Source organism: Hippopotamus amphibius, chromosome 3, assembly GCF_030028045.1.
Source record: "Hippopotamus amphibius kiboko isolate mHipAmp2 chromosome 3, mHipAmp2.hap2, whole genome shotgun sequence".
Classification (NCBI taxonomy): Eukaryota; Metazoa; Chordata; class Mammalia; order Artiodactyla; family Hippopotamidae; genus Hippopotamus; species Hippopotamus amphibius.
Genome location: NC_080188.1, coordinates 149,459,996 through 149,472,065, shown reverse-complemented (window position 1 = coordinate 149,472,065; position 12,070 = coordinate 149,459,996). Strand labels below are relative to the sequence as shown.

General features: G+C 47.4%; 1 protein-coding gene across 11 annotated transcripts in view; it reads left to right on the top strand.

The window, feature by feature from the left end:
- Nucleotides 1–12,070, top strand: part of SDCCAG8 (SHH signaling and ciliogenesis regulator SDCCAG8) — a 250,152-nt gene that overhangs the window by 224,854 nt on the left and 13,228 nt on the right. Inside the window, exon 18 of one of the 11 annotated variants that reach the window (XR_009052718.1) lies at nt 3,104–3,239. The exons of 8 other annotated variants lie outside the window; for them this stretch is intronic. Coding sequence is in view for 1 of the 3 variants with exons in the window: in XM_057728149.1 (XP_057584132.1) it covers nt 3,104–3,182 (79 nt within the window). In the remaining 2 variants the exon portion in view is untranslated. Of the gene's footprint in view, nt 1–3,103; nt 3,289–12,070 lie in introns of those variants that run through there. 2 more of the 11 variants (XR_009052720.1, XM_057728149.1) reach the window with 2 other exon arrangements.

Sequence of the window (12,070 nt, the reverse complement as noted above, 5' to 3'; positions counted from 1 at the left end):
TGGGGGGATGGAGGGAAGAAGAAACGCACAAGCAGATGTGCTGCTAGATCTACAGGCTTCTGCCAACCATATGGCATCTTAAAGAAAGATGGTTGGAGCGTCTGGATTAGCAAAGAGTCGGGATGGGAAGCCATGTGTCGTGTTGGTACAGGCAGTTGTTTGAGCTCTCTCTAAATGGCTTCAGGAGATTGTGTAATGGAACAAATGGTCCTGCGAGCCCAGGAACAGCCTTGCCGCTGCTGGAGAGGCAATTGGCCCTCGGGCGCGTACTGCTTCCCTATTTTCCCCCCAGTATTGTGTATTCTTTTAATGTTCTCTAAACTCTGAGAACTGACTCAGAACTTTTCAACTTATAATTACACTCGTGAGTTCTCCCTGCCTCTGTGTCCCCCGGAACTCTCCTCTTGCTGTCTGATCTGGTGATTAACGATGCTCGGGTCCTGCTCAGCACAGTGTCCTCTCCCACCGCCCTCCACAGGGGTCCAGGCTCTGCACACCAGCCTCTAGTGCTACCTGACAAAGGCCCTTCTGGGGAGCTTGCCCAGCTACTGGGGGGAATGTCTTCTACCACCAGAATTTCCAGAAACCCAAAAGATGGAAAATCTGTCATTTCTTGGTCAGTCAGCTGGGAGTTTTCTGTGGTGCCAGGTGTTGAGCACACCAGAGATGTGTCCCTTCCCTATTTTGGACCTCCTGAGACATGAAAAAAACTATATTAATTCTATAGCAGTGAACACTCTGGAATCTGAGGTCACACATGCCATTTACCCAGCAATGTGAGACCTTAGGATTCTGTTCTCTAATACAAAATGTAAGTAAAGGTTTGAGACACTGTAAATGTAAATAAAGGAACTGAGACACTGATAGTGGCAGCACATTGGCAGTATTTCAGCTGTGGTCAAGTCTTCTGACCATTCTTGTTCTGAGAGGTGGAGGCAGAAGAAGCCATGAGACCTCCCAGTGAGAGCAGTTTGTTCTCTTCACCAAGGTTTTTGGACATTTCAGCTACATTTTAGGGCAAACAGATCTTACTTCATTCTCATTTCAGGGCCATTGAACGTACAATGCAATATCTTTAGCTGCTACAAAAGTTAGGCCTGCCTCCTCAATTGGATAGATAACTAACTCTGAGGCTCCAGGTGTATCATAAATCGTGGTTAATGGAAGGTGAAATGAATAGTCGATCCAGTCAAAGAACTGGTCAATTTATCTGACCAAATCATCAAACCAGTTTGAATGAAGTAGTCAGTCAGGGCACTGGGGGTCGCTGGTCAGCAACCCAGCTGACCAGCTGCTTTGTGCTGCATACCAGGGAGCAGAGGGCACTGAACAGCGAAACCTTCTTCAGGGTTTGAGTTGCCACCTCCCTTCTCAGAGGCAGTGAGCTCAACTGCACAGGTCCCAGACAATGGGATCAAGTAAGAAATGCAACACCCAGGTTAAAGATGAGTTGACTGTGGTTAACTGTAGGAAGCCGGAGGCCACCCTGTCTATTACAACTACTGTCAAAGATACTGTGAACAAGGAAAATACATTCTCATTTATTTTGCTGTGTGATGATGCAGTCTTCTCTCCAAAGAGAAATGAAAACTAGAGCTTCTCTGGTTGGGCTGCAGTAGAAGAAAAGGACACAGCGTCCTGACAACTGAATGTATCTTCAAACTGTCATTATGTTTATGTACTTGCGGCTGAAACAAATGATTTTTACCGTCTTAAGGTCATATGAGAATAATTTGAAGATTGTTACCAACTTTTTTCTAAATAACTATTTTCTACAAGGATAATAATGCTACCCAGAAATTTCAGATAAAGTGCTTTTTCATTTTTTGTGAATTCTTTGTATTTATATTAAAAAATTACTCCTATCTCATATACATAGGTTAAAAAACACATTCTTCCCCCCCCCCCCCCCCCCCCCCAGAGCTCATTTCATACTGAACATGCTAAGTGTTAGGCTATTCTTACTTTGTCTTCTGAATTTAGGATCAAGGGCAGGGAGGTTGTCTGTGGAAAGCATAATTTTGATTATCTACCAATTGGAAGAAATGACTCCTTCAATCCCTTTTACCATCCAAGTGTACGTGGTCCCAAATTTGTCAGCGTTAGAATTTCTTGAAACAATGCAATTAAAGTGCAACATATTTCCTAACATTCTTAATTAAGACAGTAACTGGAAAATGTAGATTAACAGAAGTTACTGTTTTTACCAACATATTTTCTTTCTTTCCCTCCACCATCACATCCCCCTCCCCCCACTCTCTTTTGCTTTAAATGTCTGATGTCAGTTTCGTCCACATGTACATTATGCACATGGCACCAAAGAAACAAAGTAAAAAATTCTCTTTTAATTCTGAGCTGCACGCCCAGCGCCACATGCACTGTCTGTTACATGTCGCTTCTTATGAGGTTCATGCTGGGAGTTTCTTTTTAAAGGCAAAGTGTTTCTGAAGGAAAGAGTTCAGGTTGGGCAGATTGTGTTAGAAAAATCTCACTGTCTCCGAGTGGAATTAATATACTGATTATTCTGTTCAGGCTCAAACTGGCAGCATGTGCAAAGTTCAAGAGTGTCTGGGAATTGAAATATGGAGGAGAATTCGGGAGAGTGAGCAGAGACAAAGAATTGGAAGTAGGGTCTGGAAGTGAAACTAATGGTAACTTTGTAAGAAGGGAGAGGGAATTCAAGCAGGAACATCTAGATATTTTTATGGAATCAGGAAGTCCTGTTTTCTATGGCACATTTTAGGAGTGATCATAAAAGTCAGTTTAGTTATTGGACGAGACCGGGGGAAAAATAAAGACATGTCATACTCTGCACCCTTTTCATTTTCATTTCTTTGAGCTAAGATATTTGCCAGTTTCAATTAAGTCACATGAGAAGCTTAATCACTAACAGATATTAAAACGGGTTGTAATATTTCTTTATCCTATTAGCAAGATTTTTTTTTCTGTTTAATTAAAATTTGAGTCCTCCATGATCAACAAACCAATGATTATTTTGTTGTTGTTTACAAATAAGGAATTAAAAGGTAAGGAAGGCAGACACAATCACGCAGCATTTTCCCATCACAAGGAAACCAAACTTTTTTTTCACATTGCTTCTCAGGGGAAAGAAATTGGGACGTGAGCTTGGAGTTAATGAAGCTTTCATCCATCTCCTTCCTTCAACTGCCATCTCAGCTTAATCCTCTCCTTCTGCCAAAGTCCAGAGGCCCTGCGAGCCCCCGCGGAGCCTCCAGAGCCAGATGCCGGGCACCAGCCCCCCTGCCCGCGGCCCGCCCGCCTGCGCCTACGGCCCCCCCATCCCGGGGCCGGGCCGAGGCGCGGGGCCGGGCTGGGCCCTCGGCGGCGGCGGCGGCGGCGGCCGGAGCTGGAGCGCGAGGCTGCAGCTGGAGCGCGAGGCCGCCTGCCCGCCGCGGGCGCCCGGAGGCGGCCGAGCGCAGGTGTGGGGCGCCAGAGGCGCACGTGGAGCCCCGCCGACCCTTCAACCCGCAGAGGCACGCTTGCCCAGCGCTGGGTGGGAGCGGGCCTGGCGGCTCCCGGACGCGCCGTGGCCCGGGAGGGCTTTACTTGGTGGGCTTCTTCGACAACTGGGGCACCAGAAAAGGCTCGTCCTGGTCGTGCACAGCAGCTCCTAACGCCGTCTATGGAATCTCACTAAAACTCTTAAGATGAAGCTTTTATTGGAGGCATCTAGGATGGGCGGGGGCGGGGGGGGGGAACGACACACCTACCTTCTGTTTGGCAGTTGCTCTTTTCTAAAGCCGGAAATTTTCTCTGGGGGTGACTTAGGATACAGGGTCCGCCCATTGCTCTGTGGGTCAGGGGTTGGGAAGATGTCAGTATTGTGCCTGTACACCTCTTAAAAGGGTGGGATGCAGACTGAGAGGAGCCGCGCTGCAGGGTAAGGCTGCCCGGACCACCCCACCCCCACCCCCACCCGCATCCCCCAGCACACACCCCTGCTGCTTCATCCCCTATGGTAATTGGCTATCTGGGCAGTTGTTTCTACTGCCCTTAACCTTGCTCCTCCCATCACAACCACTGAGGAACCGCCATACATAGATTAAATGCTGGATGGATGATTTAGCCTGTCTGGGGTTTTTTCTTCTTAAAATCTGGGTACTATTGCCTGTAGGGCTTCCTAGTCTACACAGCAGGTGCTCACCAGGAGTGGTGGTCAGGACTGGGAACTGAGTCCTGTGCTGTGAGGGACTCAGGCACAACACTGAGCCCACAGCCAGGGGCCTGCAGTATGCTGCCTCTTGTCACCCAGAGCAGCCCCCTGAAGGCCTCGCCTTCCCTTTCTCTTCTGCCCCTCTTAGTCAGAGCCCTGACCCTCTCTGAGACCTTCCTGTGGTGATTACTCCCAACCCTCTGAGCTGAATCCCGTCTCCCTTGCTGTCTCAAGGACTGCATGTTTTGTGCACATAAATGACTTCTGCTTGGAGCACCTAAAAATTGATGGATGCCAAAGAGATGGTGCTAGACATTTGTATTCCAAAGCAGTCTCAGTGTTTGTTCGCTTTGCCACCTTCCTCAAGGCCTCAGTGGTTTCCTGGGTTACGTGGGGGCATTTTGTTTACTTGTGCTACTTTGAAAAAAAATAGAGTGAGGAGTGTTGGAAGCCTGGACTGGTTCTCTTGCCACTTCTTAAAATTCAGAATTTCGCAGCCCAAACATTAAACAATTGATTTAGCCGGTTCCTTGTCCCCCACGATGGCGCGTAAGTGGGCAGGATCCGACTCCTCTGCTGCGTGAGCCCACTAGCAACCAAATGAGCCCTCTGGCAGGCCTGAGCACTCTGATCTGCCGTGGACCTTCCAGTTGGAGGAGTTATGCCATTGTGTTATCCCAACACGCATCACTGTGTGGAGGATCCCCTTTACCAAATGATTTATTACTCTTAGCAGAATTCCTTTGGCTGCAGATTTTATTTCTGAGTCACTCTGTTCAGCTCAATTGGTCGCCTTCAGTTACCGTGGCAACCAGCAGATGGGGTTCTTTGACAAGGGTCAGCGGGGAGGCTGCCTCAGTCTAGATGGAAGAGAAGCTAAATAAAAAAGCTTTCAGCATTGACAGTTCTGTAGTGGATGGCCAGGAGTAGTTATCAAATTACTTGCATTAAAACCTAATTAAATGTGTGCCAGTAAGTGCGTCGTGGTGACTGAATCTGGTTACTTAGCCGCCGTGGGCTCACTCTCATGTCATGACACCTCTGACCAGTTTGACTACCTCAAGGATGGGGCTGGTCAAACATGCAGGAACTAGAGGGGACCTCACCACAGTGTGGAACTGACACACTCCAGGACCACTGGAGGAGGGTTTTAGTCTCTGGGAGCACCAGGAGGACCTCCTTAGAACAGAATCTTCCTGAAAATGCCACACTATGCAACTTTTTATAAGTATGAAATTATTTCCAAATAACTAATTTTTGAAGAGAGAAGTGCTCAGGCTTAGGTTTAGGCCAGGTGTGGCAGGAGTGGAGGTGCAGGTTTTTCTGCTAGTGTTTCTAAGTGGCCTGGAGCCAGATGTGACCTGGATTCTACTCTGCAACTGTTATGATTTTCAACAGTTTTCATTCCTCTGTCCTGTTTTTCTTTGCACAGTGGGACTGTGCTCACCATGACTCTGCTCTTGCTTTATGAAGAACTGGTTGAGGGTATCCGAGGCTTAGGGCAAACGGTCTCCTAGGTTCTTCAGAGTCTAAGATTCTTGCCATGTCAGCTCCTGTCCCCACTGTTTCATGGTGTGGATCCTTTATTCATGCCCAGCCTTCCAGGGGAATTACAAGCTCAGCCTGGTCAGATAGCACAGGCACTTTAAGACTGAAAGGTAGTGATGCAGCAGATGTTCCTAAATGACCTGAGAGGGGACTGTGCCTCATTTCCAGAGGCAGCTGTGTTTTAAGCAGTTGGTCCAACAGAGAGCCAGTGACATTGTCAGGGGCTCCAGGGCGCCGCCGGGACCCTCCGCGCACTCAGTCACTTGCCTCAGGCTCCCCCAGAGTTCTGTGGTGCCGGAGCCACCGCCAGAGAATTTTTCAAGCTCTGGCCTCTGGTCCCTGCACCCTTCATGCCAGTGCCAGTCCAGATCAAGGAGTCCTCAAATTGGTCAGTGACAAGATAAGAAATTGAGAGTGTTTAGAAACTTTTATAGCAATTAGGCAGTACTACAGCATTTTTACTGTACTTCACAAAATTCTCAGCCTGTAATAGAGTGGAAGTTAAAAAAGAACAACAAAACCCAAACAGGTTCTCTTCACTGAGCTAGGTAGAAAAGCCCTGAGCTGGGGATTGCCTCCTTTTTCCCAGCTCTGGTGTTTAAAAAAATGGTTGTGTCAGCCATATTCCAGTATGTTGTCCAGTGTGTCGCCTTTCTCAAGGTTCTTGTCTAAAATCCTTATTTTTTTAGTATGGAAGAGAAGTCAGGGCCTTTTAAAAAAGGATTATGAAATGCTGCAGAGCACCAGATCTGGAGTCAAGAGACATGGGTTTCAGTCCTAGATTTACTCTAGACAGTCTGTGTGACCTTGGACAAGTCACATGTACTCTCTGGGCCTCAGATTCACCATAATGGGCAGGACTGAATGACCTTTAAGGTGCCTCTCATGTCTAACATGACCTGACCCTTTTGAAGAGAAGAGTAGGAGTCTTTTTCCCCATGGCTGCCCTAAGGCACCCCCTGCTCTACTCCACAGTCAGCCAAGGCTCATTGGAAATTTGAGAGAATGAAAAATTAAAGGGGCAGTACAGGAATGTAAATTGTTTTTATTGGAAATGTAAACTCTCCCCAGAATTGCATGGCCCTTAGAATGAATTCCTCCACTGAAATCATTGAAAAGGGTAGATTTGGGCAAAGGATATTTAAACAGCAAACCAGCCATTGAAACTGCCTTAATTTTTTAAGTGAGGATAACTGGCTAGAGTGTGTTTCAGATTCCCGAGTACATGGCCTATTCTAACTGACCTGTATGACCACATTAATGAGATGGAATTTCATAAAATGTGGCAGCAATTTTTAAGCATTGGAACAAAGCGTACAACTTTAGTATGGCTTATTCACCAAATTAATTACCTAGAGCAGTAATTAGGGTAATTGGGTCCTCGAAACTTCAACTTGGGCAACCTAGGTGTATTGTTATGACTAGATAGCTGGTGGTATTTGAAGCGAGGAACATAGTAAAATTCTGTAAAGTCGTATTGTAGAAGTTTGGAGTTCAAAGAGAACTTAGTCGTCTTCTAGCCCACGGGCTGGCAAACTTTTTTTCTAAAGGGTCAAGTAATAAATATTTTAGGCTCTGTGGCCGTGTGGTCTCTGTTGCAGCTCCGCACCTCTGCTGTTACTGTGCGACACCAGACACAGACAATAGCGAGTAGGTGAGCATGGCTGCGTTTCAGTGAAAGTTTATTTAGGGGCGCTGAAAGTTGAATGTCATAGAATGTCCACATCACAAAATACTGTTTTTCTTTTGATATTTTTCAGTCATTTAAAAATGTAAAAAACATTCTTAACTTGCAGATTGTACAAAAACCGACAGTGGACCAGGTTGGATTTGGCCTGTGGTGTGAAGTTTGCTGATCCAATTCTAGCTTATCCTGTCATTTCACGTGTGAGGAAATTGAGATTCAAAGTGATCACACGATTTGCTTAAGGTTTTATGACTGACACCAAAACTTAGGAGTAGACTAGTAGGATAGTTTTCATTTAGACAGTTGACTGTTTCGATTATCAAAATTGGAGCCACGCAAAAAACATTATTCACCAGAAGAACTCATTTTGTATGTGATTGATACTGTGAATTATAGCTTACCAGTGGTTCTTAAACTTGAGAATTCATCAGAATCACCCGGAGGGCTTGTTAAAACACATACTGCTTGGCTATACCCCCAGGGTTTCTGATTCAGGAGGTTAGGAGGTATTCTTTGCTCAGTTTTAGAAGTGGAAAACCTGAGATTGAGAGAGATCAAGCCTCTTGCCCAAGTAAAATAGGTCATTTGTGATAGGATTTTGAACCCATGTCTTCCCCCAAAAAATAATAAAAAAATAAAATAAAATGAACCCATGTCTCCTGTTTCCAAGTCCAACACTCATTCATCTCTTCTAGGACTCTCTTAATTAAGTGACAAATTTCAATAGCGTACTTAAAAATATTTGATTTTAATGTTATATTCGTTCAGGAACAAGGTTATTAAATATTGAAGCATACTTACACTATAGATGAAATTACAGGTGTTATATTTGGTATAAATATTGTGCACTGGTGGTAAGTGGTTTGCTGTTTCTGACACATCTGTCCAGCACCTTGCTAAGTGCTGGAGATGGACAGCTGAACAAGCTCCCATTCTTGTCCTTAAAGATATTCACTGTTCAGTGGGAGCGGCAGACCAGCAATGGTTGTACTGTGTGGATGGGTGCTCTGGTGGGATGCATGGGATAGAACAAGCCATGGAGGAGTTCAGAAGGTTTAGGGGCTGATCTACAGAATCGATGTGGACAGAGAGGGAGGAGGCAAGGAAGACTCAGCGACAGGTGACTGGAGTAGTCCCACCCATGTGAGAAGGGCGCAGAGGGAGGAGCACGCCATTTGTGGTTGTCTGAACTTGGGCAAATGACTGACTTCTCTGTGCTTTGCTTTTCGCATGCACAAAATGCAGATGGTAATAATACCTACTGTGTTGTATTGTTATAAGGATTAATTTAGTGCCTATAATACTCCCTGGCCTTTAGTAAATGCTCAGTAAATATTAGAGTACCGTGTTGAGAGTAGTAGAGAACTGAGTGCACATTTTACAGACACAGTATGTGCACCTTTGAAATTCATGTTAGTTGAAAAATGTTCCTCATTTACATGTGAAAGCCCCTCTCCCAGGGAAATTGTGGGTCTGAAAACACTTATCTAAGAAGAGGCTCTGGTCTGAAAACATTTCAGGACGAAAAGACATTTTACCATGACCAGCACCAAAAACAAACAATCAAACAAACAAAAAACCACCCACAGTAATTTGTAGGGAGCTCTCAGGTTAAATGTGGAGTGAAACCAAAACCTCTGATCAAAAAACATATCTGCATGAGGTTACTGGCCACTTGTAGGGTAAGTAGGGGGCTGGGCTGGAGGAAAATACATAGGGAGTGGCCCCACAGCATGGGCACCAGGTTCCCAAGTGTTCATTTGATTATTATGCCTCATAACTTATTTAGACACTGCATATATTTTGTATGTATCACATACAACATACAAAAATTTAAATATATGTATTCACTTGCTTTCACAGTATTCATAGCAAATGAGTGTCTGAAGCATAGGACCAGAGCTGGCAGCTTGCACTGTTTCTGTTTTGCATAAGATATTTTTCCCAGCCCACTCAGCTCCATAAAGTTGTTTTGTATTTCACCACTTGCTCCATCTTATCTTAAAGTCGTGCATATTTTTTAAAAAATGTTGATTCTGATTGTGCATGTGGGGTGTGGCGGAGAGCATCACTGTTGGACCAATAGAGATGTGCCTGGGCCCAGCCCATGTCCCAGGCTCCTTTAGTTGTAGCTGCATCCTGGGCTTTGGAAACCTGGGCCTGCTTGTTCTCATCGTAACTGCTGCCTCTGCCTGCCTGTAATTTCTGGGGAGCCTTGGACATGGGCTGGGCCCAGGCACATCTGCCAGCATGCGTGCAGCTGCTCTGCTCCTCCGAGAGGCCCCAGCCTGCCCAGTGTGGCAGGTCCTTAAGGAAATGGGCCTTGTACCTGCGATCAGGATGGTGACCCCAGCCTGGGTGCAGAGTAGCCTGGAAGTGTTCTTCGTGTGGCTGCAGTGAGGGCAAGGGAGCACCAGAGCTTCGTGGGAAGGGATGGCCCCCCGGCCCCAAGGGGCCTGACCTGGGCACCGGGACACTATGGAGCACGTCCTGAGGTCTCTGGGAGAGGATGGAGTATCTGCCTGCTTCGGAGGTGAGGTACAGGCCTTGGGAAAGGAACATCCAAATTAGGGATTGAGCTCTGAAAGCTGATGATTCCACTCTCTTTCTTGCTGTGCGAAACCTCTGTGTGGTTGGCAGGCTGTCAGCTCCTCCTCTGTGGGTCCTCCTTGCAGGAGGGGCCGCTGCCTGAAAGGCTCCTCCTCAGGTCCCTGAGGGCAGCCCCACTCTCTCCTTTAATTGCTTCACGCCTTGTACAGGAAATGGCTCAAAACAAAGGGCCCAAACAGAACAAGAAATTGCAACCGCTCAGAAGGACAATTATGCTGAGACCTGATATTGAAAGCAGGTAGTTTCCAGCCCTGTGAGGTCAAGAGGACTCATGTTGCAGGCAGAGGGGCCACAAGGTTGTGGGTGTAAGGAGCAGAAGGGTGTCTGGGGGCCACTGACCCAGGCTTTGCAGGGGTTGGAGAAGGGATGAGATCATCCAGAGAGCAGGCCAGGATGCCTATGTCCACCTGAGAAGGCACCCCTTCAGGTGACACTGCCCCTGGCCAGCTCCCTCATCCTTCAGAGCAGCGCCTCCCGTGTTGCCCCTTTTCTCAGCAAACTGCTGCACCCTCTCCCTGGGGCAGAGCTGAGCAGGGGGTCTCTCAGGCTCAGGCTCCCCTCGCCAGCCTTCCGCTACCCCTGGGGGGAGGGTCTGACTGTTGCCCAGGTGCCTTCCTGCCTCTGGAAGCCCAGCTTTGAGGATCTCTCTTCTCTCCTGCAGGGCATCCTGCCCACCGGCTCAAGTCTCTCCATCCTTGGCACACTCTTGCTACCTTATGCTCAGCCCAGCCCTTCTCTAAGATGGTCTCCCCTCTCCTGCCCCTGTAATCAGCTTCTGCCACAGCTCCTGCTGAAGGGCAGGCGGACACTCACAAGATGCCCTCTCCTCCTGCAAGCATCTCTCCTTTCCCGGCCTTCATCCTCCCTCCTGTCATCCGTCAGTGTCTTCTGGCTCCTTGCCCTCTACCAGCCTTTGCAGGCAGCCTTCCCCAACGCCTGGGCCTGGCCATGTTCCCTCTCGTTGCAGCAGAGGTTCTGGGCCAGTAGGTTCGTGGGGGAGGTGCCCAGATATCTGTATTTTTAACAAACTTGAAAATCTCTGCCAGGCTTTCCTGGCACGTGTATGGCCTCACCTCTCAGCAGGTTTGGCTGGCACAGCTGGAGATCCAGCCAGACCCTTCCTAGGCCCCAAGCTGACTAACTGCTGGGTGGGTGAGTGGGCGTCTCATAGGTAGGTGCCTTACCCTGACCCCAAGCCTGTCCCTCCTCCCATCGTCTCTTGGTGAATGGCAGTGCCATTGTCTGAAGGACAACATCCGTTGTTTGGCTCAATGCGTTCTGGGTCCAGCATCCCCTCCCTCCGAGCAGCCCACAGCCTCTGGTCAAGCCACACTGCACAGCTCAGAGTTTCCAGACACCATTGCCTTTGCAGTACCGCCTCCCATGTGGGAAGGCCCTGCCCTGACCCCTGTCAGACCAACACCCATTCATCTTTTCACATCCAAAACTGCCAGCCGAGTGACCTTGGGCTAGTCATATATCTTGTTTATGCCTCCGTTTCCTCAGCCTTAAAGTGGGGATAACAGCAGTTCCTGCTTCATGGAATTGTCACGAGCACTAAAAAGTTAATAAATGATAGGCACTCAGCACGTAGTAAGCACTCAGGAGATGATGCTGATGATGGTGATCTATTTCCTAACCAGGTACAAGCCTTCCTGGACCTCGCACTTGCCATGTTGACCCTGTGGTTTATACCTTGGTGGTACCCTCAGTGCAGCACCATTTTTGTCTCCTTCATTGGCTGGGAACCCCCTAAGGGAAGGGATCTTTTGTAATTGACATCATGAGAATTGTTGACCAAGGGTTGGTTGGTTTGCTGAGTTAACTCAGTGAATCAACCAACCATTAACAGTGGTGAAGAACAACTGTACTCGGCCTAGCTTTGCCTCCATGCTCTACCACTTAGTCCTTGTGTGACTTTGTGCAAGTTAATTAAACCTGTCAGTGTCAGTTTTCTCATATGTAAAATGGGACGATAATCCTAGCCTCTTAGGATTGTAGTGAGTTTTAATGGAGGAATAAGCTCAGAGGCTCACTTAATGTTAGCTATT